Source organism: Coffea eugenioides, chromosome 2 (assembly GCF_003713205.1).
Source record: "Coffea eugenioides isolate CCC68of chromosome 2, Ceug_1.0, whole genome shotgun sequence".
NCBI lineage: Eukaryota > Viridiplantae > Streptophyta > Magnoliopsida > Gentianales > Rubiaceae > Coffea > Coffea eugenioides.
The window spans coordinates 77004325-77031830 of NC_040036.1; the positions used below are offsets into that span (position 1 = coordinate 77004325).

Genomic DNA, 27506 nt, shown 5'->3' on the forward strand with positions numbered 1-27506 from the left:
AATTTAAAAATTAAATTTTATATATGTGTCATGATTTAACAGTGATAATAACATACGTGGTGATTAGTTGGTCATCTAGGAAGAATTTTGTGGTTTTTTACGCCTTGGATTTTTAGTTGCTACTTCGCATGCTACAGCAGAGCTGATGTAACTTGCCCACCTCCATTTCAGGGACGCTATGAAGCTAAAAGTTTCTTTAACTCCACAAAAAGGAATTTAAAATAGGCTCGTGTAACGTACAAATTAATGTACAAGTACAAGTTTTCTGGCCTTTATTCTTGATATTGGCTTCGGTATTGACTTATCCTCAGCACGTATGCTCCAATGGTTCAATCGATCTTTATTCTTGATATTGGCTTCGATATTGACTTCTTATCCTGAACACGTAAGCTACTTAGTGGTATTAAACCCGGCCTAGTCCAACGGTTCAATCGATCGAGTAAATTTCAAGCAGTAGACTCAGTTGACTTGTCAACAGACCGATGGTTCGGAAATGAGATCTCATGTATAGGAGTAAAGTACAATCACCATTAGACCAATAGTCCATTTGTTGGTTGTTTAGTCATTATATTATATATTAAACTTTTATTCTTATTTTATTTCTTCAAAACAAAATTTATTTGGAATCTTTTAATAAAATTTTATTATTCCTCAAAGTCTATAAGTTATGAAATGAATCTAAAAAATAACATATTATACAAATCATTTTAAAGGCAAATATTGTTCTCAATAACCTTTTGTATTTAAAATTTGTAAATAAACTAGATAATTACACTTTGATAAAATTTTATACTTGACGTTTGGTAGATTTCTAATTAAATTTAGGTTTTATTGATTCTTATAAGAATTAATTATTTTATAATAAATTAGACTAACTAAACAAATTAATTATTTTATAATAAATTAGACTAACTAAACATTTACTATGGTATCCTTATATTATATAAGAATGAGTTTTATTCAAAGAATGAGTTTGAATTTCAACTGCATGGATAAGGGTTTTTTGGAAATAAAATGTTGTGTAGTTTTTTTAAAACTTTTTGTACAATTGAGGGCAACATGTGTTTGAATATATTTACTGAAATGCCCTCATTTTGGTACGTTTAAAGTTTTGATTTATGGAGATATTTGGGTATTTCTAAAATATGAAATTATATTGCAACAGTTTTTGTATCGAATACAACTTATATAAGTTTATGTGTTGGTGTAATTATTGAAATAGTGCTCTAAATACATTTAATTGAAGTGTGAATTTTGTTATGTAATTAACACAAATACACTTTGCTATAACCAACCGTTAGAGGATATTTTTTTGTTTGAAACAACTTATATATGCTCTTGGACGATTTTCAACTGACATCTGTAAGGGTCTTTTGAAAATGGTAAAATTGTAAAAGCATTGATAAAGTAAGGTGTACAAGTGTGTGTTGCAATTATAATGCACTAGTATTAGTTCTGTCATATTTGATGACTATTTCTTTCCAGAATGTACTATTATTTGTCCAATGAAAAATTCTCTTTAATCATATGCACCAAACACCCACGCGATACGCGGGCACTTCTTCCCTAGTAATTTGTTATAGTTTCAAGTATATAAAAAATTATGAGACATAATATTTAAGTATATTTAATGGCCTATCAGTTGCTCAGTAATCCATTGATTCACTTTCTTCATTAAGTTACTCCCTGGACCGGGTTTAATAATGGGTTTAATAACTATGGCGCTGCCCTACAAAAACTCCTGTCGGAAAAAGAACAAAAGATCAGGTTAAAAAAAAAAGGGCAAATTATCCATTTGGCCTTTGAACTTTTAATTTAGGTAAAATTAAGCCCTCTAACTATTTGTAATCAACTTTTAGCCCTCGAACTTGTAAAATTGGGAACCCGTGACCCTTTTGGCTAGTTTATCCGGTTTTGCAACCGGAAAACCAAATCACACGAATGGTGGTATGCTTTAAAGAAGGGCATTTTTGTCCGCATCTTCTAAGCAAAAAGTGAATAACTCTATCTTCTTCCCTTTCTCTAACCCAACCAAACAAGCATAGATTTCCAGAGTTCTTAAGCTTCTGCAAATCGAGGATAACTGAGTCTGACTCAGTGCATCAGGTTGAATTCAGCAGTGAGTCTGGGAGACAGGATTCGGATTCTGTAGAAAAGTCCAACTCATTCGTGGGGACGGAGGAATACGTGGCTCCCGAGATTTTAATTGGGAAAGGTCACGATTTCGCGGTGGATTGGTGGTGCTTGCATGAGATGCTCTAAGGGATGACGTCGTTTAAGGGGTCATTGAAGATAGGGGTGGCAATTTTCGACACGACCTGAAAACACGATATGAACCTAAAACGAAATTAATGGGTTTGGGTTGAGATTTCGTGAGTTCGGGTCAGAATCAGGTCAAACACGATGGACCCGAAAAGAAAATGGGTCAACTCGTGGATGACCTGATATAACCCGATAACCGGTTTACGAATTAAAAATAATTTAATAAATATAAAAATTATTTTATCTAACTAAACTAAGTTATTCTTTTTTTCCAAAGGCATCAATCACTTAATTCTAAATGAATTTATTTAACTTGTGTGAAATTGAAATTATTATATTTGGACAAATAATGTATTATATTATTTTTACTTTTATACTGTTTTAATTTATTTTATATTTTTTTTGGGATAAAATACTTTTACGGTGTTTTAATTTATTTTAGATTTGGTTTGGGATTATTTATTTAAATTTTTATTACTTGATTATGTAATTAGTCTTGTATGAAATTGATTTTATTAGAAATTACAGTGATAAATTAATAAATTAAAATTAAGTTTCGGATTGACCCGCCAACCCGAAATTTTCGGGTTCCTGTCAGGTATTCTGACCCGTTTCGGATTGACGGGTTAGGTTCGGGTCAGCGAATTTTCTGTTATACCCGAGTCTCAACCCAACCCGCCAACCTGAAACGACCCGATTGCCACCCCACTTGATCACCAACGTTTGCCATAATTTAATGACCTATCAGTTGCTCAGTAATCCATTGATTCACTTTCTTCGTTAAGTTACTCCCCGGACCGGGATTAATAATGGGTTTAATAACTATGGCGCTGCCTTACAAAAACCCCTGTCGGAAAAGAACAAAAGATCGGGTAAAAAAAAAAGAACAAAAGAAGCTAAAGAAAATTAATTCGGGGCCTTCGGGCAGCAACTTGCAAGGTGTGTTACTCTTTGGCACCCAAAACCCCCAAAACCAATAGCCGTACATTTTGCAGAACAGACGTTGCAGCTTCGCCATTAGTCAGTAACTCAACATCTATGGATTCTCGCTGTTGTTGTCCTGCTTCTGTGGCTGTCGCTTTTCTGTTTCTTGCGACTATTGCTTTTGCTGTTCGTATAATCACTAGCAAAATTCCAGAAAAGCTTGAGAAGAAGAAGAGGAGGCACCATCCAATTGGTGGCACCATGCTCAACCAGCTGATTAATTTCAATAGGTTGCACCATTATATGACTGAGTTGGCTACAAAGTACAAGACTTACAGATTGATCAGCCCTTTTCGTAATGAAGTTTATACTTCTGATCCAGCTAATGTTGAGTATATCCTCAAAACAAACTTTGAAAATTATGGCAAGGTATGTAGCGATAATTCTTGAAACATTCTGCTTAAGTATTCAATTTTACATGTTTTTCTTGATTAGCTTCGGTGCAGTATTCTTCATTAAATAAAAATTGAATCTTTATAAGTTATGTGAGGTTTAGGGTTTTGAGATAACATTGGCACAGATTCTTCGAAAATGGATTGTCAAATAAGGGCATGCCTAGGTAGAATAGCTAGTTTCAGCATTTTCCTTCTCCTGTAAATTGTTACGTCTGGAAGGAATGATGCCAGCTGGAGTTGTACTGTCAGGAGTTTGTTATGGCACATCAGCCAGGTGGTTGGGTTAGTTACGCCATGTCAGCCATGCTGTTAGTTAGTCAGTAGCCGGAAATGGAAGGCCTGTGCAGAAAGTCTGTTACGGAAATAGAAAGGTTCCTGAATTGGAAGTCGGTTAGCAAATGTGTATAAAAGGAGCTAGGGGGATGGGAGGAAAGACAGTCTGAACATTCTTTCCAATTGTATTCATTTCCATTCTCTTTTCTCATCTCTGCAATAATACTATCTCTCTCTCTCTCTCTCTCTCTCTCTCTCGAGTTGTCTTCTCCAATCTGCAACTCCTGTTTGAGAGTATTTCCCTGTGATCTCTACTGTCCTTCGCATCATAAATATGTCCTTGCCCAAGAATGAATTCCGAGTTCCCTGCGGACATGAACATCCAAACCTTGGCAAGAATTTATTAGGCCTCTGGCCTAACCGTGAATAGAAAAGGAGGAAGAAAATTTGAGGAAGCAACTGGCGCTAATATTCCGTATCATGTATGCTCCTTTTTTCTTTATATTCTGCCTTTAAAGGTGACATCTTTGAGACCAGAATAGGAGCTATTTTGGTTTTCCTTTCTCTCAAAGAATATGATTATCTGTACCAATGGTGGACCTGAACTACGTCACTTAAAGGCTGGTTATCTTAGGTACCTTCTGCTGGGGCCATAGGTAGAACCTTCTGCTTCTTATGCTTCTCACTTGTAGTGATTTTTGGATCCCTTCATATTGGCATGCAGATTGTATTTTCTGTTACTAAAAAAAAATTTAAGTCTCATTATATTCTTTCCAACCTTACTTATATGATAATATTAAAGGGAACTAAAATTTGAAGTGTTTCAAAAAAATACAGGGACTGTACAATTATACCATATTGAAGGACCTATTAGGAGATGGCATATTTACAGTTGATGGTGACAAATGGCGGGAACAAAGAAAGATATCAAGCTTTGAATTCTCCACAAGGGTATTGAGGGATTTTAGCAGTGTCATCTTCAGAAGAAATGTGGCAAAGCTAGCAAACATAATCCGTGAAGCTACAAATTCTAATCAAACATTTGACATTCAAGTAAGTGCACCACAAAACTAAACCAGATAAATTTATTTGACTGTACCTTACAACTTGTATTGATTTATGCAGGATCTCTTCATGAAAGCAACATTAGATTCTATATTCAGAGTTGCATTTGGGGTTGAGCTGGACAGCATGTGTGGTTCAAATGAAGAAGGCAAAAAGTTTAGCAATGCATTTGATGATGCAAGTGCTATGAGTCTTAGACGATATGTTGATATCTTTTGGAAGATCAAAAAAGCGCTTAATATTGGAACAGAGGCCAAGTTGAAGGAAAAAATCAGAGTGGTTGATGATTTTGTGTATAAGTTGATTCGTAGTAAGACTGAGCAAATGCACGAATCATCGGATGATTGTTCTGTAAGTATATGGTTCAATGCCTCTGGGGTGTGTTTGTGTGTGGTTTTTCCCCCCTTTTTGTTGGGGTAAAGTTTCCACTTTGTAATGTTATTCTATTTCTTGTGACAGTGGAAAAAGGAGGACATTTTGTCAAGATTCTTGCAAGTGACCGAAACAGATTCAAAGTACTTGAGAGATATAATACTAAATTTCATAATTGCAGGCAAAGACACGACAGCAGCCACTCTTTCCTGGTTTATTTATATGCTTTGCAGGCACCCAGATATACAGGAGAAGGTTGCACGAGAAATAAAAGAAGAAACTAATGGTCATAAGACGACAGATATTGCAGAATACACTTCCGAATTGAGTGAAGAAGCCCTAGAAAAGATGCACTATCTTCATGCAGCATTGACTGAGACTTTAAGATTGTATCCTGCAGTTCCAGTGGTAATCAATATTTTTCCATATGAAACAGAAGCCACTCTATACTTGCTGACATGTTTATATTTGATGAGTTGTTGACTTCCACACCTATGTTTTGCTTTCTCAACCTCAGAAAAAAAAAGACCAAGAGATAACTTTATCTTCTACATTTTCCTGGTCTTTCTGGTGCCATCTGATTTGGAAGTAGGTTCTCCAATAAATAATTCTACAATGTATTGAAATCTCTCTTACAACATGTCCTCTAAGTATTACACTGTCCTTTCCTTTATGTTCTGTAGGAAACATGTTCCTGTGATTCATTTGACTGGGACTGGATCTCATTAAAGTTCATCCCTTATTCTAAGATATAGGCATGCCTTGATATTCTACTATTCGGCTTTTTCTGGATTAAATGATATGTAACATCTGGTTTCTGTACGTAAAACCTCACTCAGCAGGAACAAAGTGGTTCCTAAGCTTTATGACCTCTAGTTCAAGGACCAAGCCCTTGTGGTGTTAAAGTGGTTTCCGATAACATGCTGGTTTCTTTTTCATTAGATATCTCGCATCATCCTAGCTCTTAATATTGTTACTATTCCCCCATATTCTTTTGTTACAGATGGCAATTCAGTCCATAGTTTGAAAGATTTACCAAGTTAGGAACTTTCATCTGTTTTCATGATAGGATGCAAAAATATGCTCGTCAGATGACATACTGCCGGATGGTTTCTCTGTGAAGAAAGGAGACATGGTGGCTTTCCAACCATATGCAATGGGGAGAATGAAATTCATATGGGGTGATGATGCTAAAGAATTTAGACCAGAGAGATGGCTTGACGTGAATGGTTGCTTCCGGCCTGAGAGCCCATTTAAATTTACAGCCTTCCAGGTTAGCCTTGCAGCATGGAACAAATTCTCCTACTGTACATAATGTTTTAAAAGCAGTTATATTTAGGACATTAAGTTCATTTTTGTTTTCTCACAGCCACTGCTTGCAAACATGTATGCTAAAGTTCATTCATGGATTACACGTCTTCTGTAACATATTCCATTTTGTAGACCTCAAATTGGAGCTTCCAGAACATTCAGATGTGAAAACCATTGGCTAGTCATTTTGAACATGAAGTAACAAGCTTATAGTTTACATAGAAAAACTGAAGCAGTTATCTGATCATGAACAGGCGGGCCCACGAATTTGTCTGGGAAAGGAATTTGCTTATAGGCAAATGAAGATCTTTGCTGCTGTTCTATCGCGATTCTTCGTCTTTAAACTGGGTGATGAGAGGAAGGCTGTGAACTATAGGACAATGATTAACCTTCACATTGATGGGGGACTACATGTTCGTGCCTTCTACAGATTAGGCTGCTAGGACAGATATACTTCAGATCGTTAATATTGGAATCGACAAACTCCACTGATATGGCTTCTAGGACCACTATATCTGTGTGTGTGTGTGTGTGTGTGTCAGATTGTCAATCTTCCGATTGACAAAAACTCCACGTTTGTGCATCAGAACTATGAAAGCTTGCAAAAGATCTGTTCCCTTTAGATCGCAGGCTTTGCACTTCCTGGATGAAAGGGAAAGCTTGAAAGTGGAAATAATTTCAAGTAGTTTGCAAAATACGGACAAATGTTTTATTGGTATAAGATCTGTTTCTACTCCATGACTTGCAAGAAGCATAACACATCTGGTACATCGCAACAGATGGAAATATTGGGGATGGGTGTGAAATATGGTTCGTTCTGGATTTCATGTAGCAGTTAATTCATTCCTGTGCCAATTGTGAACATTGCTGTATCCGGGAGGTTAGTAGTTCATCATTCTGTAATCTGCTCCTTGAAAAACTAATGTTCCTGAAGACCTCAAAGACTCGCAGGTTTAAAGCCTGAAATTGTGAACTTACCAAGAAAGCCGAACAAAATCTTGTGGTCTCTGTTGCTTTGCCATATTCACTAGATTACAAGAAAAAGACGGTTCTTCTTAAGCTCAGAACTAAAAAATCAAAACAAGGTTGCTTAACTCACTCGTATTTATCCTATAAAAGGTTCAAGACAAAATTTAGTAGAAGTGAAGCATTTTCCTCGCAAAAGAACGCACAGCAAAGAAACAAGCTCACAACTTGTGTGGTATGGCCACTGTACTTGACATGAACGGTTAGGGACCAGACAATGCCTCCCACAAAAAGCCAAACTCGGAAATGTCTACTGAAAGGGTACCATCCATCTAATCTGGTAAAGGTGGCCCTAACATGTAAAACATATTTCATCCTTTCACAGGAGGTACAGATAGTTCATACGTGTTTGCTTGCACAGAGAATAAGAGAATTATTAAGTATGCATTGAACTATGAAAGTTCTGACAAAATTGCAGTAGCTGGAAGCTGAACCCCGGGCCTTGATGTCCAGCCTTTGCGTCTCCTGTAGGCCTCAACTGCCTGTATACGCAGTCTTTCTTGTGATGCATCCTGAGTGGTCTTGAATACCTGAACTTACACACATTAGGACTAAATATACCTCGTTGGTGTTACTATGATGTATTAGACTAAGCTAATGTCCTTGTCTCACAGTACCTTAGGAACTGCAACAAGCTTTGGGGGAGCTTCGACAACCTCTCCAAATTTTACTTCATCCTGAGCTGGGAAGCCCACATTCTCCTCTTCCCTGATCTTCTTGCGTTTCTTTTTTCTTTCTTCCAAGCGCCTGAAGAAATCAAGACCTTGATTAACTTAGTAGGTAAAAGTTAGGCTTTCATACATATATGTACTCTTCTGTATCATAATATAATACTAATGGATCCTTGGGCTAGGAAAATGTGTCAAAGTAGCAAATATTACCAAAATCCTAAAGAAAATGTGGCACCAAATTTGATTCAACCATCCTCCCCCACCAGACCCCTTCTCTCTTTAAACCTAACCTCCAAACTGTTCCATAACACCACCATCCTCACCCGCCATATGTAATCCAACTGCAGGCAAGTTTGTGTTAATGGAAATTTGTTTGTGATTCTCTCTTCTTCTTCTTCTTGTATTTCCTTTTTTTCGGTCCTAAAGAAAATGTAGCACCAAATTCGATTCAATCATCCTCCCCCACCAGATCCTTTCTCTTTTTAAATCTAGCCCCCCAACCATTCCATAACACCACCATCCTCACCCACCATATGCAATCCAACTACAGGTAAGTTAGTGTTCGTGGTAATTTGTTTATGATTCTCTCTTCTTCTTCTTCTTCTTCTTCTATTTTTTTTTTTGGTAACAAATGTTTCTCCACGTGCCTGTGCCTGTGTCTTTTATTCAAACTGTTTGCATGTGTTAGGACTTTAAAGGAGGAAGGAGTAAACATATAATCCAATTCCTTTTCTCCCTTTGTTTAAGGATTATATCACATTAACTATAATATCGGGGGAAGTACAGACCAATTAATAGCCTGCCTTGTATCTTTGTAATTGTTAGGCAAAAGGGGTCACACTGTTTGTTGGAAAAGGGTTATTGTCATTGAGTTCTCAACAAAATGGTTTTTTCTTCATAAATTCTGGAATTCCAGAAGCCAATTTGTGCTATCAACAAACCTGAGTGATTGTAAACTAACTGTAAAAACTAATATAACTGAATCCTCTACCCAAACTAGACAGTAATGGCAATAAAGCATGCCAAGCCAAACCGGTTACCATCTACTCATTACCAGGAAAGTCACATAACCATAAATTATTTGATTCTTTTAAGTGATAAAAAACCACTAAAAGAAAAGAAAAGTAGATAATAAAAAGATTATTCACATGCAGATATCTTTCATATATCATGGAGAAAAGAAAAAGAATAAGATGAACTGCATTAGATTTTGTTGGCACCAAGTACAGACAGTGGTGGATAAAGAATATACAGATACTTACTGTTTCTTGCGCTCTTTCCTTTTGGATCCAGTAACACCCAAGTCCCCTGATGCTTCAAATCGAAGGTCATTGACTTGCTTCCTTTTCCTCCTTTTCTTTTTCTTTTCATTCACATCAACATCGGGATGTTTTACCACTGAAATCCCATCTTTTTTATCCTTTCTGATCCCAGTAATTTTAGATCCAACTTTATCCTCTGAATCAAGTCTCTGTTAAAATCCACCCATAAAAGTAGAACTCATAATTTAAATTAAGAAACATAAGAAAATCTCCTAGTCATCCAGCACGCATGGAAAATTAATATCTTAAGGCGGTAAACATCAGAGTCTCCACAAAGTAACAAGAATATGTGAATCTTTGGGAGGAGGACACCAGATACAAAAGCCAAATTTACTCATCATTTACATCTTGAAACATGGAAATGGAGAAAACACACATCCAAAGGTGAAGGTTTACCACTCAAATCATGGAAGTACAACACTGAGAAAAAGATTCTCTTCACACAATTTTGCAAGAGTCACACGTAAATATATATCCTGCTATTCTCCCACTTGCTTATCTAAAGTTTGAACAAACATAAAAATCCAAACAAATTCAGCTCATATGCCATCACACTTTTAGGTGCTTTCACAAAGCATCCATTCCTCTTGTTTAGCAGTTACTCAGTTAAAGAAATAGTAGTGCTTGCCCAATGACATACGTATAAGCATGCAGACAAACAAATTAAACCCTGCTTTGGTAGTGGTTCTTAGCCCGGCTAGTTTGCTCAAAGACACAGTGCATAAATGCAATTTGACTCAAAGTGGAAAAGATCACAGAGATTCAAATTATCCTGAGAAACCAGTTATCAGAATACAAAACATTAGTTTTTTTCTATTCCTTTTCATTGAGTAAACCTGCACCTGACTAACACAGACATATCCACACACACACATATACACAGAGTTTCACATAACTGAGGATACCTTGATAATCCAAACAAGTTACACGAATTATCATCAAAATCAAAATCAAGTGGCAGCTGATTTCGGGGCCAAAACAAAACTTAAATACCCCACGCAAGGAACTCGTCTTCTGAATTTGAGAAATGATACATCCTACTCCCATATACACAGGCAAAGGGCAAAAAGGAAAAGAGAAAAAAAAAGAGAAGAAACTACCATAGATTCCATATTATCATGATAAACCACCTCAAATTCAAAAGATACATACCAGCTCTGTATCTCTACTATTTTCTCCTTTATTCTTCTGCGCACCGCTAATTGCTGCCTTTCTACTCTCTAGAAAACAAAGAAAAATATAAGAACAAAATTCTACAATACAAATTTCAGCACACAAGCAAACATTGAAGATAGAAGAATGGTTACCAGCAAAAGACATGATTTTGCGTAGTTTGGCGGGAAGAGCGTCGAGGGAGGAGCGATCAGGTGGGGGTGGAAGTCCAGTTTGGCCGGCTCCATGAGCTGCTCTGTAATTCTTTTCTCTTCTTCTCCTCCCCTTTCCACCCATATCTGGATAAAGCAACTGCCTAAAACCCTAGAGGTCTCTTCGTCTTCTTCACTGGTCACTAACAAATTTTTTCAATTTTTTGCATCGATTTGATACATCGCTTCTCAATGGTTATTTCTTTTTAAGTCCTACGGCTGTACTCTGCTATTTTTTTAATTAGTTTTTCATAGAAAAATATGACGTAGGATCTATGAAACAAAAAATAATTGAAAAATATGTTTACGAAAAATATAAAGAATTTTCCTTATAAAAAAACTAATCTAAAATTTTTTTCTTGAAGTCCTAAACATGTGACATTTTTTTAACAAACGAAATCCGTTTGAATTAACTGTTTTTTAGGGTGTTTTTGAAAAATTTTATTGTAGCAGAATTTTTATAGTATAATTTGGAATATTTTTAAAAAATATTTTGGAATATTTAAGAGTAGAAGAGTTTTTAGAATATATTTTGAAATATTTTTTAAATATAAAAAAAATTTAGACTACTTTTTAGAGTAGCTTGTAGAATACTTTTTAAAAATTTTAATAATATTTAAAAAATTAGTTTCTAAAAAATTTAGCAATCTAAATAGAGCCAGAGTTTGTTTGGGTAGCATATTATTTGGGGTAATTTTTTCAAACAAAATATTATAACAATTTTTTGGTGCGATGTATGTAAAATAAATATGTGATTGAAAACTGTATTTATGTTATAAGAAAATAAATTTGTGCAAATAATCCACTATCCAAACCTTTTTTTGGTTAAAAAAAGAATACAGTGAAGATAAATATTATATATAATGGCAGTGCATATAGTAGTGGACAAGAACTTTGAATATGTCTAATATATTTAAAAAATTAATCCTCAAATTAAAATTAAAATTAAATGGCACACATTCATTATACAAATTTAATTTTTTTTAATAGGGGAGTTGTGTGATCTAAAAAATGGTGAGAGAAATGGAGATTAAAACCTTGAAAGAACACTGTTCAATTAATTAATTAATACTGCGGAGTTGTAGAAAAGTTTTCCAATATTTCAAATACCCATTTCCAAATGCGTTTGAAAAGGATACTTTTGTTGTTTTTGTAGGCTGATGATGCAAATTCCAACACAATCCTTTAATTCTTTTTCCTCACCCCTAAAACAATGGGTAAGAAATAAGTACAATATATTTTAAGTTACTTTTCATATTCTTTTTTAGATTCTGTCAAAGTCAATTTTGTATTACCTTGTTTGAATTGTGATTTTTTATGGAAAATTTTTTACATTTTTCGTAAACACATTTTTCATTTATCTTTTTATTTCATATATATTAAATTGTTACAGTACATTTTTCTATAAAAACTTCTTAAAAAAGCAATCCAAACGAAAATTCTGTGATCTCATTTTAACTAAAAGTTTAGTTTAAGTTCATAGTATTTCATTGACCTTTTTTCTTTTCTTTTTTTTCTTTCTATAAGTCTAGTTTTGGGTGTTTTTGTCCCTAAATAATAAAACAAGGATAAGAAAAGCAAAATAAACACCAAGTAAACGACCTTGTAAAGTTAAGCACACTGCACACATAAACATAGGCCTTAATCCCTGTTTTGATTGGCCATTATTTGCAAAAAAAAAAAAAAAAATTATTTGCTTGTTTCACAAGTATCATTTTTTATCCTATTTTTTATTTCACATGCACTACATAACCAAAAAAGAAAAAAAATTACGGTAATCATTTAAAAAATTCAAAATAATCTTGTATCCAAATACAAGCTAATTATTAGAGCTTCTCTCTCTTACATGAGAGCTTCTTTCTTTATCTTGGAGAGTGTACATTTCTCTCTTTCATGAGAGTTCTAAAAATTCAAACACAAAATTCAAAAACACAAAAGGCCCAAGCTCTAAACTTCAGTGAAGATATATTCAATGCTCTGAAGAGATTAAATCAAGGAAGGTAATGGGAATTAAAAGCTATTGTGGTAGTTTATTGATCATTCAGTAAAAAGACGAAGCTCTGTACTTAGTCATATGCTGATGACAGGTAAATTTGAAGCTAAAATTCTGCACCTTTGTTTGTTTCTTTAGTATGATAGTTAGGTAGCTGTAGTGTTCTATTTCCTTTAGTGTTGTACATTGTGCTATGTGTCTTGTTGTTTCTTTGTGTTTAGCAGCATAGTGTCAGTTTCTTCTTGATTTTCTACTATAATACTCTATAGTTAGCTAGTCACCATTTAGAGGAAGTGTGTGTTAAACTTTTGTAGACACTATGGAGAATGAACTGGTAGGAATAATACAAAAATTTGCTCTTTCGAGCAGAGAGTTGGGGAGAGACAAATTTGGATTTGGATTTAGGAGACACTGGCTCAAGAATAAAGGTTGGGAAGAATAATGAGGAAAAAAATAGTTAACCATGTGGGTGTCAAAATTTTTGTTACTACAGCCTGGGACTACTCTAGGGAGATAAAGATAGTGGAACTAGGGCCTAATTTGTTCCGGTTCAGTATGCCAAAGGAAGAAGACATAGTTAGAATCTTAAATGGAGGACCATGGATCATAGATAGTCAAATTCTGGTGTTGAAAGAATGGGAAGAGGGAATAGAAGAAGACAATTCAGCATTTAACATAGCTCTACTATGGGTACAAGTTTGGTACCTGCCAATTCACTGGGTATCTAGAGAGGTTGGAACAAAAATTGGGACTGTGTTCAATAAGGTAAAAGAGGTTATCATCCCATAAAGTGGAGGAAAAGAAGGAAGACACATTAAGCTGTTGGTAATGGAAGATATATCACAACCCTTAATGGGGGAATCGATAGTGAAACTCAATGGTGTGATCAAATAGATTAGGTTCAAGTATGAATGGTGCCCAGATTTTTGCTATAAGTGTGATGTTGTTGGATACAGTGAAAGAAACTGCAAAACAGTAATGACAATGGAGAGAGGACAACAAGAGAATCAGTATGGCTCTTGGATAAGAGTTAGAGGAGAGAGAGTGTCACCTCAAAAGTCCTCAACAACAAGCATGTATAACAAAGACAAGGTACTTTAGGGTTTCAAGGATAGAAAATTAGTGCCTTAAGGGTCTTTGGAGGAAGAGAGACAAAGGGTCTTTGGAGGAAGAGAGAGGTAGATAATGAAAAATCTGATAGATGATGCTAGTGCAATAGAGAAAAAGGCAATTATTGCAACAAATGTTAAAGAGAGGATTGGAAAGGAGCGGGAGAAAGGAAAGTTGAAGCAGTCATTGGTGGGGAATGAAAAGGCTCCTATAGATAACCCCACTCAGAGAACTAGTCAGAATGATGTTAGTAGTGATCAATACTCTAGAAGGAGTCTCATATAGGAAGGAATGTATGAATTGAAAATTAGAAACAATGTTACAGAAAGAGAAGACACTGAAGGAAAGTAGGAAAATAAGTAAAATCATGGGAGGCAAAGTGGTCAAAATAGGAATGGGAAGGGTCAAAAGGAAGAGGAAGGTGAAAAACAGAATGAGGAGAGGGACCAAATAATGATCGATGAGGGAGGCTCTGGAAGAATAAGGATGGCTGCAATGAGAAAAGAAAGGAGAACGAGCAAACAGATTAAATCGCCAGCAAAAAAAAAAAAAAAACAGTCATTGAAGGAATTGAATGGGAACTACAACAAATAGAAAGTGCAAGGGAAAAGAAAATTCAACTTAAGGGATAAAGATATGATGGAGGTAGAAGTAAAGGATCAAAATCAGAAAAGAATAAAGTTAATGACAATAAGACAGAAGGGGTCAATAGGGAAGAGGGGGTGAAGGCCAGTCCAATCTGGTCTTCAACACCAATATAAGAACACTAGTGTGGAATTGTCAAGGTGGAGGAAATCACTTGACAATTTCCCAACTGAAGGAGGTTAACAACCCTCTCTCCCCCAACATAATCTTTTTGAGTGAAACAAAAAACAAGACTGCTTTCATGAAAAAGGTGAAAAGAAGAATGAAGTTTGATGAGTGCTTTGTTGTGGATGCTGTTGGAAAATTAGGTGGTATGGTATTAATGTGGAACAATGATGTCAAAATATTGGAGATAAATCAGTCAGCTCTAACCATTGAAGCACATGTGGTCGATACAGAAACACAACTGGATTAGTGGTTTATAGGAATCTATGCAAGTTGTCAAGGCCAAATTAAAAGGAACCAATTGAGAGCCACTAATAAGAGAAAAGTATTATGGGGAAGTAGATGGATTATAACAGGTGATTTTAATGACATTACATCTAATGAAGAGAAATATGGAGGTAAGGCAAGAGAGGATTGGAGCTTTGGGAATTTTAGAAGTTTCATTGATGAGAATAAACTCATAGACATAGGATTTGAAGATAATCCCTGGATCTGGTGTAATAACTGGAAAAATAAGGGAGAAGTGAGGCAAAGATTATATAGAACTCTATGTAGTTTAAACTAGTTCCAGTCCTTTGACAGAGTTAAATGTTACCATGTGAAAAACTATGGTTCAAATCACAGCATGCTAATGATTGACAATAGCCCTCAGAATAGGAGATCTTTCTTTGACAAGAGATGGATGCAACATGAAGATATATACCAAGTCATTAGAAATGCATAAGACGTTATGGTGGATGGATCAAAGATATTCAGGATAACCAAGAAAATTACAAACTACACAATAGCTTTCTTAAAATGGAACAGCAATTTCCAAAATAACTCAAGGAAGAAGATCAATGTAATCAAACATCAAATAGAGAACTTGGAAAAAACAAATACGGTAGACAAGAAAAAATAAATAAAGGAACTGAAATCCCAACTGAAGAAAGCTAAAAAAAATAAGATGCAATTGGCTTAAGGAGGGGCATAAAAATACACAATACTTTCATGCTTGCGTCAAAGAGAAAAGGAAAAGGAACATAATTTAGAATCTGCAAAGAGAGGATGGTTCTTAGACAAAAGAGGAAGAGGAGGTAAGAAGTGAGGTAGCAACCTATTATGACCAACTCTTTGACAATCCTGGAGTAGAATGTCTAGATGAAGTTTTGGATGGTACACCACACACCATTTCCAACCAAATGAATGAGTGTCGACTAGGAGAGTAGATGAAGAGGAAATCAGGATAACAGTTTTTTCAATGAATCCTAACAAATCTCCAGGTATAGATGGGATAAGTCCTTTATATTTTCAAAAATTTTGGTACCTCACTGTAATCCCAAGGAGGATATAATCCCAGCTATCCAAACTTTCTTCCATACTGGACTGATACTCAAATCTTTGAACCACACTGTAATCTCCCTAATCCCCAAAGTGGACAATCCCGCCAATTTGAAGCACTATAGACCAATAAGTCTCTGTAGAGCCCTATACAAAATTATCTTTAAAATTCTCTCCAACAGACTCAAAAAAGTCCTGAATGAATGTATCAGTGGAAACCAAGCTGTTTTTGTCTTTGGTAGACAGATTTTAGATAATGTTATTATCTCCCATGAATTTTTGAACTATTTAAAGAATAAAAGACAAGGGGAACATGAGTTTTTTGCTTTGAAATTAGATATGTCAAAAGCATATAACAGAGTGGAGTAGAAGTTCTGGGAAGAGATTATGAGAAGAATGACATTTTGTGAAATGTGGATCAAATGGATAATGAGTTGTGTTTCAAGAGTTAGTTACTCTTTCTATATCAATGGAGATCTCAAAGGCTATGTAACACCTAAGAGAGGAATCAGACAAGGATATCCTTTATTTTCCTATTTATTTTTGTTGTGTTCTGCAGGCTTCATTATCCTATTGAGGAAAGCATAAAAGGAAAAGAGAATAACCGGGATGAGGATATGTAGACAAGGGCGATCAATAACTCATCTATTTTTTGCAGACAACACCCTAATATTTAGCAAAGCAGACAAAAAAGAAGTAGAAAAGCTGAAGCAGATTTTGAAAGTGTATGAAGAAAGCCAAGAGCAAGTGATTATCATGGAAAAACCCTCAGTGTTCTTTAGCAAAAATGCACCACAACAAGCACAGGAGAGAATAAGTTCACAACTTGGAAATGTTTAAATAGTGACTCAAGGGAAATATCTGAAATTACCAATAGTCATTACAAGGACAAAACAGCAAGTCTTTGGCTTCATAAAAGACAACTATGAGAAAAGGATGAAACAGTGAAAGAATAAACTTCTCAGCATTACTGGGAAAGAAGTTCTACTTAAAGTAGTGGCCATGGCACTGCCTACTTAGACAATATCCTGCTTCAAGTTCTTAATAGGGCCATGTAAAGAACTAAGTATCATGATGTCCAATTTCTAGTGAGGAGAGGAGAATGGGAGGAAAAAGATCCACTGGTATTCTTAGAAGATAATGACACAACAAAAGAAAAGAGAGGGGGACTAGAATTTAGGGACCTGCAAAGTTTCAATAGAGCAATACTGGAAAAACAAGTTTAGAGGATGGCCACAAACCCTAATTCTCTAGTATCTAAGGTACTAAAGGCCAAATACTACCCCTATGAGTCAATCTTCATATGCAAAATCAAGCAGAACTCTTCTTAGATCTGGAAAAGTTTGATGGAAGTTAGGGACAGTAGAAAATGGAACCTTTAGAAAAATTAAAAATGGCAAGAGGACAAAAATATGGGAGGACAAGTGGATACCAAGTGATACTCAAGGAGCACCAACATCAGCTAAGCCACAGGATTGCACCATCAATAATGTGGAACAGCTGATCCAAGGTTACAGATGGAAAATGCCCCTTGTATTTAAGCTTTTCAACGATGAGGAAGCCGAGGGAATCCTGAGGATATCCATTAGTTTGGCTGACAAAGAAGTTAGTCTCTTCTAAATACACAGTGGGAATGGAGAACACACAGTAACCTCAATTTACAATAAACTTAATAGAAATGATCATATGCAGCAAAGAGAAGGCCAGAAGGAAGGGTCAAGTCTGAGGGATGATAAACAATGGAAAGTCTTGTTGAAGCTCAACATTAAACACAAGATAAAGTTGTTCTTGTGGAAATGTTTGAACATAGCATTACTAGTGAATGAGGTCATATTCAATAGAATCAAAATAGGATCACCCCTATGCAGATGCTGTGGAGAGGACATAGAAACTATTGAACATCTATTTTTTCAGTGCAGGACTGCTAAAGAGATATGGCATTTAGCTCCATTGAATTGGGACGTGCTTGAAGATCAAAGAGGAGACTTTAAGAAATGGGAGAGTTCTCTAACAAAAGCCAGGTGTAGAGTCGAAGGCATGAAACAAGTAACCATAACAGCTAATATTCTATGACAGACTTGAAAAGTTAGGAATGACAGGACTTTTGACCACATAAAAAAACAACATTGTCCAAAAGGCACATAATGAGTGGTTGGAATATAAGGAAGCTAAGGATCAAGAGAAAATGATGAGCATGCTGGAAACACTAAGAGCAGAAGAAAAGTAGCAAGATAGGAAGGGAGGGTTTGGTCTCATTCATCTAAGTATAGCAGCAAAACAGAAGACAGAAGCCGGGAGATGGGAGTTGGAATAGTGGCAGAAGGTGATAACACACAGGTGGTAGCTCAATGGGCCCTCAAGGAAGCTAGGGCAGGTAACAACCTCATGAATCAAGCAGTGGCCATTAAGCTAGCATTATGCAAGGCAAGAGAGCAGAAATGGGAGAAGATCAAGGTGAGGGTTAGACATAAGCAATTGCTGCAGATGATACAGACCAGCAACTCGAAAGACATGGCATTGTACTCTTATTTAGATGACATCGGAAATTTATGCTCCATGTTTGCAAAATGCTCATTTATTTTGTCCATTAATCAAATTGAGGATAGAGCTGGATATGTTTTGATGAGGAGTAGTTTCATCCTCAGTGCCAAGGCGCACTTGTATAGCTGACTTGGACATTTGCTTAACAATTGTATAGTTTACCTAATATTAATAATATTACTTATCGTTTCTAGAAAAAAAAATACAAGCTAATACTATCAAGTGATCAAAAGCCATAGCCGCATTATGAGAGTTAATTTTGGGCAGCCATCCCAATGAAGCATTATGCAAGTGTTTATGCAAGAGGAGCTTCAAAGTTTGACGCAGCTAGGACCAGAACAAGCAATACAAGCAGTGAAATGGCAAATCTTAGCAAATTTGCTGCAGCTTTGAGTTTATTTCAATATGCGTAGGCAAAAAGTAGCTCGAGTCAATTACATAATCAAATCGTTTACTGGAATCTACAGTAATCAAATCGTTTAATGGAATCTACAGCTAAAGTAAATTTCTAAGGATTTCAGTGATTAGATCTGGTCCCTATTGAGTAGTCAAGATAAACTCAACAATAACTTTCATATACTTGAATACCAAAGAGGAAACGAAAAAAAAAAGGTAGATCAAAAAATAAATGTAATATACACATCTCAAGGGCTGCCTTCTCGTGCCTCAATTTAACAAAACTTCCAACTCAAAAAAATCTCCTCAACAGCCCTGTGGTACATCTAGTATTATGTCACACCCTGTTGTAGCTGTACTTATCCCACCTCTTAAACGTATATGATACACTCACAAAGACACTGATGAATGCACAATGCTGGATCAGTTTCTGTCAGATGCATGGCCAAGTTAAGCCGTTGAATGGGACATTGTACAACGTAAAGCAAACTTTTCCCTGGTGTCCGGATAAATCCAGCAGTGCATAAAATCCATCTCATTCAAAATTTAATCAATGTACAAGATCTCAAAACTTTCATTTTATAAGAGGGCTGAGCCCATCACCTTCCCAACCCAGCTTGAGCATATGATCCACAACCTTCAAGCTTAACTGCATGGCGGGGAGAAAAAAAAGAGTTTAAACTAAGTAATCAAATGCACAACTGTATCTACAATGCCAAAACTACATCAGTTTCAACATCTAGCTGATAGTGTTATTTAAGTACTCAGGCACGGCCACGGAGGTCAGTTGTCTGATGTTTACTTGTACAAAGAAAATGTAGAAAGATTTCTATACTATGACTAAAAGATCTTTTTTCCTCTCAGTGTTTGATGAATATGACTTCATGATCATCTCTAGGTTGTGTTTTTGTTTATGTATGTTCCGGTCATCTCTAGTGTGTGTGTGTGAGTGTTCTGCTTTTGTTGGCATAACCTCTAGTGTGTGTTATTCAACTGTAAATTAGAAACCATAATTAGACTTTCATGTTCAATAAAGGATGAATAAACCACATGATTAAAACTAACAACAAAATCGAAGGATTTGGTAGATCAACCCACAAATACCAGAGGGTTGACTACAAACAGGTAGACCTGAGCTACTTATTAGAGAGTTGTGACCTGCACGCCTAATTGGGCTACAAAGTCTCTAACTTTTCCAGTCAAAACTTGCGAGAAATCCAAACACGAGAACTATTATGACTTATTACAGTCAAGTACATTTTTCCCTGTGAGAATCAGTATTCATGACATCAAAGTGGAACCAAAAGAAATTCCATTGGGCATTTGATCAACTAGCAGCAGGTTCAATGGAAAACACAATCAGGTAGCAAAGAGAACAAAAAGATAAGTTTTGCTTGATGACAGCTTTCAAACTCATCATGTCACAAGGAGCAGAGCCTAGTTGAGAATTCACTGAATGCATTCATAAGCTCAATGAAAGTTAGCTATCAGTGAGACAATTATAATGGAAAGTACTAAAATCACGAAATGGAAAATACTAGCTAGTCTCATAGGACATGACCCAAACAAGTAAGCTGTTGACTGAGTTTGAAAATCTTCTTTTCTCCATCAGCATAGGGATTTGCTACCGAGAAAGAACATTTCAGCCTTCCTAAACTGAGTGCCGAAGTTTAAGGTGGCATGTAATTAACAAATCTAATGAATTGAAAAGAAAGTAGGAATACGTAAATTCCTTTCTTTTACCAACCCAGAAAAAAACAACCACATAAGATTCCGATAATTTGTGCACAGAAAGTTTAAAAGCAAAATTTCATACTTCACATGGTTAGCAAGAGTAGATATGGTGTCTCTGCACAGATCAGAAAGGTAGGTTCAACAATCCAATTTGCTCAAATGAAATAATGCATGAACAAAATTCAGTCTAAAAACGAAGGGAAAGAATAACTAGCACAAAGAGAATATGAAGAATTCTTGTATGCTTACAGCGGGGTCAGTGAAAATTATCAACTGTTTATCAGCTGTGGACACAATAAGATACGTGTTATCCTTGTTCAAAGCCATAGCCATAATGTCTTGCCCTTCTCCCAGTTTCATGTTGTGGAATACCTGCAAACAATACGAAAATGCTATGCTAGTACCAATAATGCAAGTTCTGAGTCTAGGACAAGGTGCTTTTAATGTAAAGCATTGCAACATGGCATGTCCCCTAAAAAGTAGACGAAGATGTGCTATTGTCTGAGTACAGATTATGATTTGCTTCATAAATTTCAGTATATGCTTGCACTTGCAATCCACGACTCGAGGAAAATAAATAAATGGATGATACATCTACATTTTCTCACATGAAACTAAAAGATGGAGCAGTAAACGTGTTCATAATAGATATACTCTTACCTTTAAAGAATGTAGATCGAAGAAGCAAATTGAAGGTAGTGGAATACTCAATCTGTTTTCTTCATTTGATCCAATATCAAAACTTTCACTTCCGGCTTTACTCTTCAAATTTGTGCTGCTGTCATAAACTCCATCACTATCCAGTGAAGGATTTAGACCAACCAAAGCAAAATGCCCATCGACAGAAACCTCCATGCAACTAATGCTCGAGGCAGAAGGAAGTTGCGATCTGGCAATAAAAGTTCCATTAAGAGAAAAGGTGCTTAGTGCATTAAGTTGTTTACTCCAAGCCAAAATTATCCCATCAGAAGAAAGACAGATTGCATGAGCCTCCACACCACGAAGCCTTCGGATCAAACGTCCTTTTTTTATCGAGTGAAGCAGCATATCCGACGATTTGGAGCATGAAGCAACAATTCCAAGATCAGAACTGACAGCACAGCACAATATTTCCCCAAGGTGGCCTCGCAGAACATGTATAGGACCCTCAATACGATGCCTCCTTTTTTCAGCTAAGGTGTTTGTAGTACTGCTGCTAGTGGAAGCTGGTGTGCTTGAAGGAGTGGATGGCTCAACTGTGCCACCTGAGCGAGAAGTGGATGCACGATGCAGTCTCCAAAGGAGAACTGTTGCATCTCGAGATCCTGTCACCAGATAGCTGCTATCAGGAGACAAAGCCATGCAAGTTACAGGAGCACAATGTCCTCGAGCTATTTCCAAGGTTTTTGCTCCATCCACTGATATCAGCCTGACACTGTTATCCACATGGCCACCTAAACAAATTTCCAAAAAAATTGGAAGTTATCAAGTAAGCTACATAAAACAGAATAAAATCAATCACTAGAAGCCAAGAAGAGTGGTTGAAACTGTATCCTGGAAGATCTATAAGTTGTGTAGAGAAAGAAGGGCCCTTGAAAGTTCTCCAAACTGCCCAATTAGAACCACTGTCCAAGCACGCTAAATAACACTAGTCCAGCTTTTCTTGTAGATCATGGTCAGACAGCATTAATAAAGCCCATAGCATGTGATCCAAGAAAAAATGCACCGGAATATCAGTACTATGGTGATGACTATTACAAGAAATGAGATATTATTTAAATCCAATAAGTAACACAACAAGCTCGTGACTGCATTTTGTAGATTCTGCATAAATCAAGAATTTCTGTGTCCCTTTCTCCCTCGGCACAATTACAATGCATTGAGAACTTCTATTTAATTCATTAAGGAAGTTCTGCTTAAATATTTTATTTTAGATTTAGTACTCCCTGAAAAGCCAAGTAAACATTTACAGTTTAAAAACTGAAAATCAGATCTGAAGAAAATGGTGAATAGAACTATTACTATATGACTACAGGATATATCATATTTGATGATATTTAATGTAATTGCCAACAGCACATTATCTTTTATACTAAAAAAGAAATTACTTCCCAAAATCACAACAATATACATCAATGTGCTTACCAGTGACAATCTCTTTGTCGCATGTGATGGCAACTATAGCTGAGCTACTAATACCAGAAGTTGAATAAGCCAGTGACTGGGGAAAATGCCAATCCTCAGGCCCAGAGCCAGTTGGCCCTTTAAACATGCGCATAAATGTTCCTCCAGCAGAGCTAGCATTAGGCTTCCCATGTTGAAAAAGAAAAGGTGTCCCCTGACCATCAGGGGTATTTGGCTGCCATTTATGCTCCGCTATATGGGCAGCAGGGGCATGTAGATCAACAGTGATAACAGAATCTGAAGATGCTAACATGGCAGCAGCAGGAATATTGCAGCGTTCTGGATGAGGAACTGCATAAGGTTTAACTTCTTTGGGATTCCGGAAGATTGTCTGCTAGGAGAGAATCAACTGAATCATTAGCAAATCAAAACTTCCAAAAAGGGCATGGTGGTAAACACAGAGCAGCAGCCTAGTTATGGAAAAAGTGGTGACCTGTGACAAATACAAGATCACAAGGCATAATTCTCTAGGCCTCTTGAAAACTATTTTAGAACATCAATTCTTTAAAAGCTTTGGATAAAGTTTTAAATTAGACCACATAACACCCAATACTAAATAGGTAAGCCGCTAGTCGAACAAAAAGGATGACAGCTACTCTTAAAGATTGGCAGCTGTGCAGGTCCTCTGGTCGTTTATTTTTTTTTTCCAATTTAGAGTAAAATAAATTGACATCTCCTAAACTCAGTTTGGTTCAGAAACTTCCCATACAGCTTTTGAAACTGCTCTGCTCTCCTCTCAAGTTTCATAACACTCTACTTTAACATCACAGAGTCAATGCACCACTATCCTTTTGTTCATTGAGATGAATACCTTTCCTGATGTTAAAATTTTCCTTATAAAAACAAAAGAGAGGGTCACAATAGTTCATAGATCATCAATGATGTGACTTTTACATGCATAAATTCTAAAAACTTTCATAAGTTCGGGAATTTGTTCTTGGTTATGTGCAAATCATTTCCACACATAATATCGGAAATCTTTTAGTTTTAAATAGCTCAAGGTCCACCTGATTATCAGAAAACTCTGTGGAGTAATTCACATTTACTCCTTATTTTATCGTATCTCAGTTTCTAGCAATTCCTAATACTTGAATGCATGCTCTTCATAGGAATGCATTGGTAGCTTCACATGCAATGAGCAAAAGATGCTTAAATTCTTTTAGCAACAGAGATGTTTAGACAGTATCATTGAACCTGTAGCTCTCACAACCAGATTAGCAATCAATGCATTTACCTAGAAGATATAGAGTTATTTCAAATCTTCAATACAAAAAGAACACTAAAGTCGTGGCTGTTGCAGGCAAAACAAATCCTCTGGGGTTTTTGGAGAACATAGATTGCTCTTAGCATTTCTCAACTAGTCTTGTACACCTATCAGGTATATTCAAATTTCAACTCTTTAATCTTATCGAATCCACAGGAAAACCAGCAGTTCACTCAATCTCCTTAATTGAAATCAAAATGAGATTATTAAGGGCTTGTTTGATAACTCTACTTAAATGCTGAAAATTAATTCATTCAGAACTTATTGAAATCAATCTCCCTAATTGAAATCAAAATGAGATTATTATGGGCATGTTTGATAAGTCTACTTAAATGCTGAAAATTAGTTCATTCACAACTTATTGAATTCAGCATGTTTGATAACAGAAATGCCTTACCACTTAATGTACTAAGCACTGCTTAATTTGTTTACAAATTTTAAGTGAAAAATTTTCACTGAATTTTCTGAATTGACTACACATACTATAGCTCTCATGCATATAACACATTCTCATACATGCTCTCACACAAAATACCCATTCTCATTCTGTTCACACATGCATGCAACTATACACTCTCCCATACAAATATGCACGCTTAATCACCAAATCTAAACTGTTTCATTATTTTCTCTCTCTCAAACACACACACTTTTCTTTCTCTCTAAATACACAAACAAAGGCAATTTTTAAAAGATAAAAACATAATATTTTTGCGACATTTCAATTCAGCACTACAATTCAGTTACTTATTAAACAGAAATAACTTAATCAATTCAGCAACTTAATACTCTCAGCACTTAATTTTCAGATTTCAGAACTCAGATTTCAGACTCCAGTCTTATCAAACGGTAGTCTTCCATTATATAAAGATGGGAACCATCTAATAAAGTGGTTTATCAAGAATCTTGCAGCTGAATTGGAACAATCTTAATAATTAAAGTTTGTGCTGCCTAGATAGAAAAAAGGGGAAAGAAAAAACTTTATTTTTGTTTGCAATGTGGTCCCTTAGATTACCTGTAAGTGAAGAACATCAGCTAGTGGAAACCTCTTCATGTGAGGGATAGTTAGAAGTTGTGATGGAGTTTGCCCAAAGTATGCAATCTGATCTTGTGTAGCACGTTGTTGTACCTGTTGAAGAAATATGGCAACATTAAGAACTTGCTTCACAGAATGAACCACCAAAACTTAAAATAATAAGTTAATGATGTCAGCATTGACTTACAGGGTCCAATATCTTGTCAATGTCCACAGTTCCCTCATAGGTGATGTAGAAGAATACATTGTTAGCCTGTATAGCTTCTTTTCCCCGTTGCTTATACCTGAATGGTGAAAAGTTTGTCCGAAGACCATATTGAGTATTATAATCCAGACATTGTTGCTTCCATTGATTGCAAGACACTACATTTAAGGAGAAACAGAATAGGAAGATGAGCTTTCACAAATAAAGTAAACTTGCCCAAATATGAGATCAATCCATTCATGCAAGTGCGCTGAAACATGCTCACTCTCAAGAGCCATTCGGTGCTTTTGAATGAAGTCAACTGGATTTTTAGCCCAAGGAGGAAGCCTGACTGAGTCTGACAAAGAAAAGTAGTGAGAAAGGGATGGGGAAGTATATTGTTAATCATTCTGTCAGTCGTCCTACCATTACATCATAATGGAAAAGAAAATTTACCAAGCTTTTCTCCTAACTGTGTTGTGCCAAAGTCAATGGAGTTCTCATTAGTCAACACTTCAGGGAGGTAAAATAGCTCAGGAACCTGAAAGATGATATCCCGGTAATGTCTCAACTAAGCAAAACCAAAACATGTGCCAAACAAGTACACATCATGGCCAAAGAAAAGCAAATAAATTACTCCACCCATAGATTCTTTACCAATTCCTTGACGTCACTCATGTCCTCGAGAACTCCGTTCCATGTTGAAACAATATCAGAAAACATTCTGTCTGCATGATCAAATTTCCCACCTTGTAGTTGAATAGAGAGGGTAGTGAAAGGCTCAAGTCGAACAAGATAATACAATACCTGTTAAAAGAGCCTCAAAAAACATATTAGACAACCACCATCATAAGCTCCAAAATCTGAGTGCACATGTCAGTGAAAATGTAGAAATTTTGAAAAATATATAACAGTACAAAAAGGCAGAGACCATTTAGAAGTCAAAAGCTTAGTGGATAAAGAAAGCATAGGTATGAAAATTACAGGTGGATCAAGCAATTCTTATGCAAGCATGCCACTTTTGAAGTCAGAGTCAGAAAGTGTATTAAGCGTATCATGTTTGGCATTATATATGTGAAATGATGAAAAGCAAACTGTAAAATTATTTAAGCAATCTGACTGGAGCCTAGGTCTGGCTCAAGGAATAATATATTTTTCATTAGTTTATTTTGCCAAGTAAAAATGGCTTATTTAATCCACAATCAGCAGTTATAACCAAGTTACAACCGAATAACGAATAACAAGGAAGCCTACCGTCCCAGCACTTGAATAATGTGAACCATAGTGAAATTTTGGTATCACCGGATCATCAAAACTGGAGTACCTCTCTTGGAACTTCGTTAAACGATCAGCATTTAATGCACCAATGGGCTGCAAGGATAGAAAATTATCAAATTTTGGTGGAAAGGCAACACTTTAAGTTGGAGCAAAAGTTGGAAAGCACTTCACCTTAGAAAGGTCACGATAAGAAGAAGGATTCGAGAGATCCAATGTGCTTGAACTGTAATCTGAAAGAATCCAAGGGAAAACTGGATACTGCACGATGGAGCATAACTTAGTAATTGAAACGAGATGACTTCTTTAGACAAACGTCAGAAAGCAAAATTTTCACCAATGGAAGAAGGAAAGATTTTACCTGTGTGATATCATTATAGCTGCGCCCAGCCAATGTGTTAAGCTGCATGAGATATTCAAAATTGCTGATCTGCAAAGGATACACCAATTAGCAGGTTCTCTGACAATTTAACAGGAAAAAAGAAAAAGAGACACGGTTTGTAGAGCCTAGTCAGATGAAGTGTTATTCAAGGGTAATTCTTCTGACAGACCTCCCACCTAGCCCAGCGTTCCATAAGTTGGGTTCTCTTCAGAAGTTGTTCAGGTCTCTGCAAAAGAAGAGGATTGTCTTAGTC

General features: G+C 36.0%; 3 protein-coding genes across 3 annotated transcripts in view; 1 reads left to right on the forward strand and 2 right to left on the reverse strand.

The window, feature by feature from the left end:
- The first annotated feature begins 3193 nt into the window (after nucleotides 1–3193).
- Nucleotides 3194–7400, forward strand: LOC113761803 (cytochrome P450 704C1-like). Its single transcript, XM_027304941.1, has 6 exons — nucleotides 3194–3615; nucleotides 4752–4967; nucleotides 5040–5330; nucleotides 5439–5759; nucleotides 6421–6624; nucleotides 6917–7400. Exons 1-6 carry the CDS (start codon nucleotides 3301–3303, stop codon nucleotides 7103–7105), a joined length of 1536 nt encoding a protein of 511 aa, XP_027160742.1. The 5' UTR covers nucleotides 3194–3300; the 3' UTR covers nucleotides 7106–7400.
- A 330-nt stretch (nucleotides 7401–7730) lies between these two features.
- Nucleotides 7731–11231, reverse strand: LOC113761804 (protein pxr-1). Its single transcript, XM_027304943.1, has 5 exons — nucleotides 10989–11231; nucleotides 10834–10901; nucleotides 9622–9830; nucleotides 8306–8435; nucleotides 7731–8218 (listed from the first exon to the last, which is right to left on the reverse strand). Exons 1-5 carry the CDS (start codon nucleotides 11128–11130, stop codon nucleotides 8081–8083), a joined length of 687 nt encoding a protein of 228 aa, XP_027160744.1. The 5' UTR covers nucleotides 11131–11231; the 3' UTR covers nucleotides 7731–8080.
- Nucleotides 11232–19186: 7955 nt separating this feature from the next.
- The window catches only part of LOC113760854 (BEACH domain-containing protein C2), a 36563-nt gene continuing 28243 nt past the window's right edge, over nucleotides 19187–27506 (reverse strand). The window contains exons 20-32 of the mRNA XM_027303588.1: nucleotides 27423–27479; nucleotides 27233–27301; nucleotides 27046–27132; nucleotides 26851–26967; nucleotides 26254–26403; nucleotides 26053–26137; nucleotides 25834–25954; nucleotides 25600–25696; nucleotides 25392–25505; nucleotides 23074–23443; nucleotides 21610–22382; nucleotides 21199–21321; nucleotides 19187–19864 (exon numbers count right to left, since the gene is read on the reverse strand). Coding sequence (XP_027159389.1) covers nucleotides 19790–19864; nucleotides 21199–21321; nucleotides 21610–22382; nucleotides 23074–23443; nucleotides 25392–25505; nucleotides 25600–25696; nucleotides 25834–25954; nucleotides 26053–26137; nucleotides 26254–26403; nucleotides 26851–26967; nucleotides 27046–27132; nucleotides 27233–27301; nucleotides 27423–27479 — 2238 coding nt within the window. The 3' untranslated portion in view covers nucleotides 19187–19789. The remainder of the gene's footprint in view (nucleotides 19865–21198; nucleotides 21322–21609; nucleotides 22383–23073; nucleotides 23444–25391; nucleotides 25506–25599; nucleotides 25697–25833; nucleotides 25955–26052; nucleotides 26138–26253; nucleotides 26404–26850; nucleotides 26968–27045; nucleotides 27133–27232; nucleotides 27302–27422; nucleotides 27480–27506) is intronic.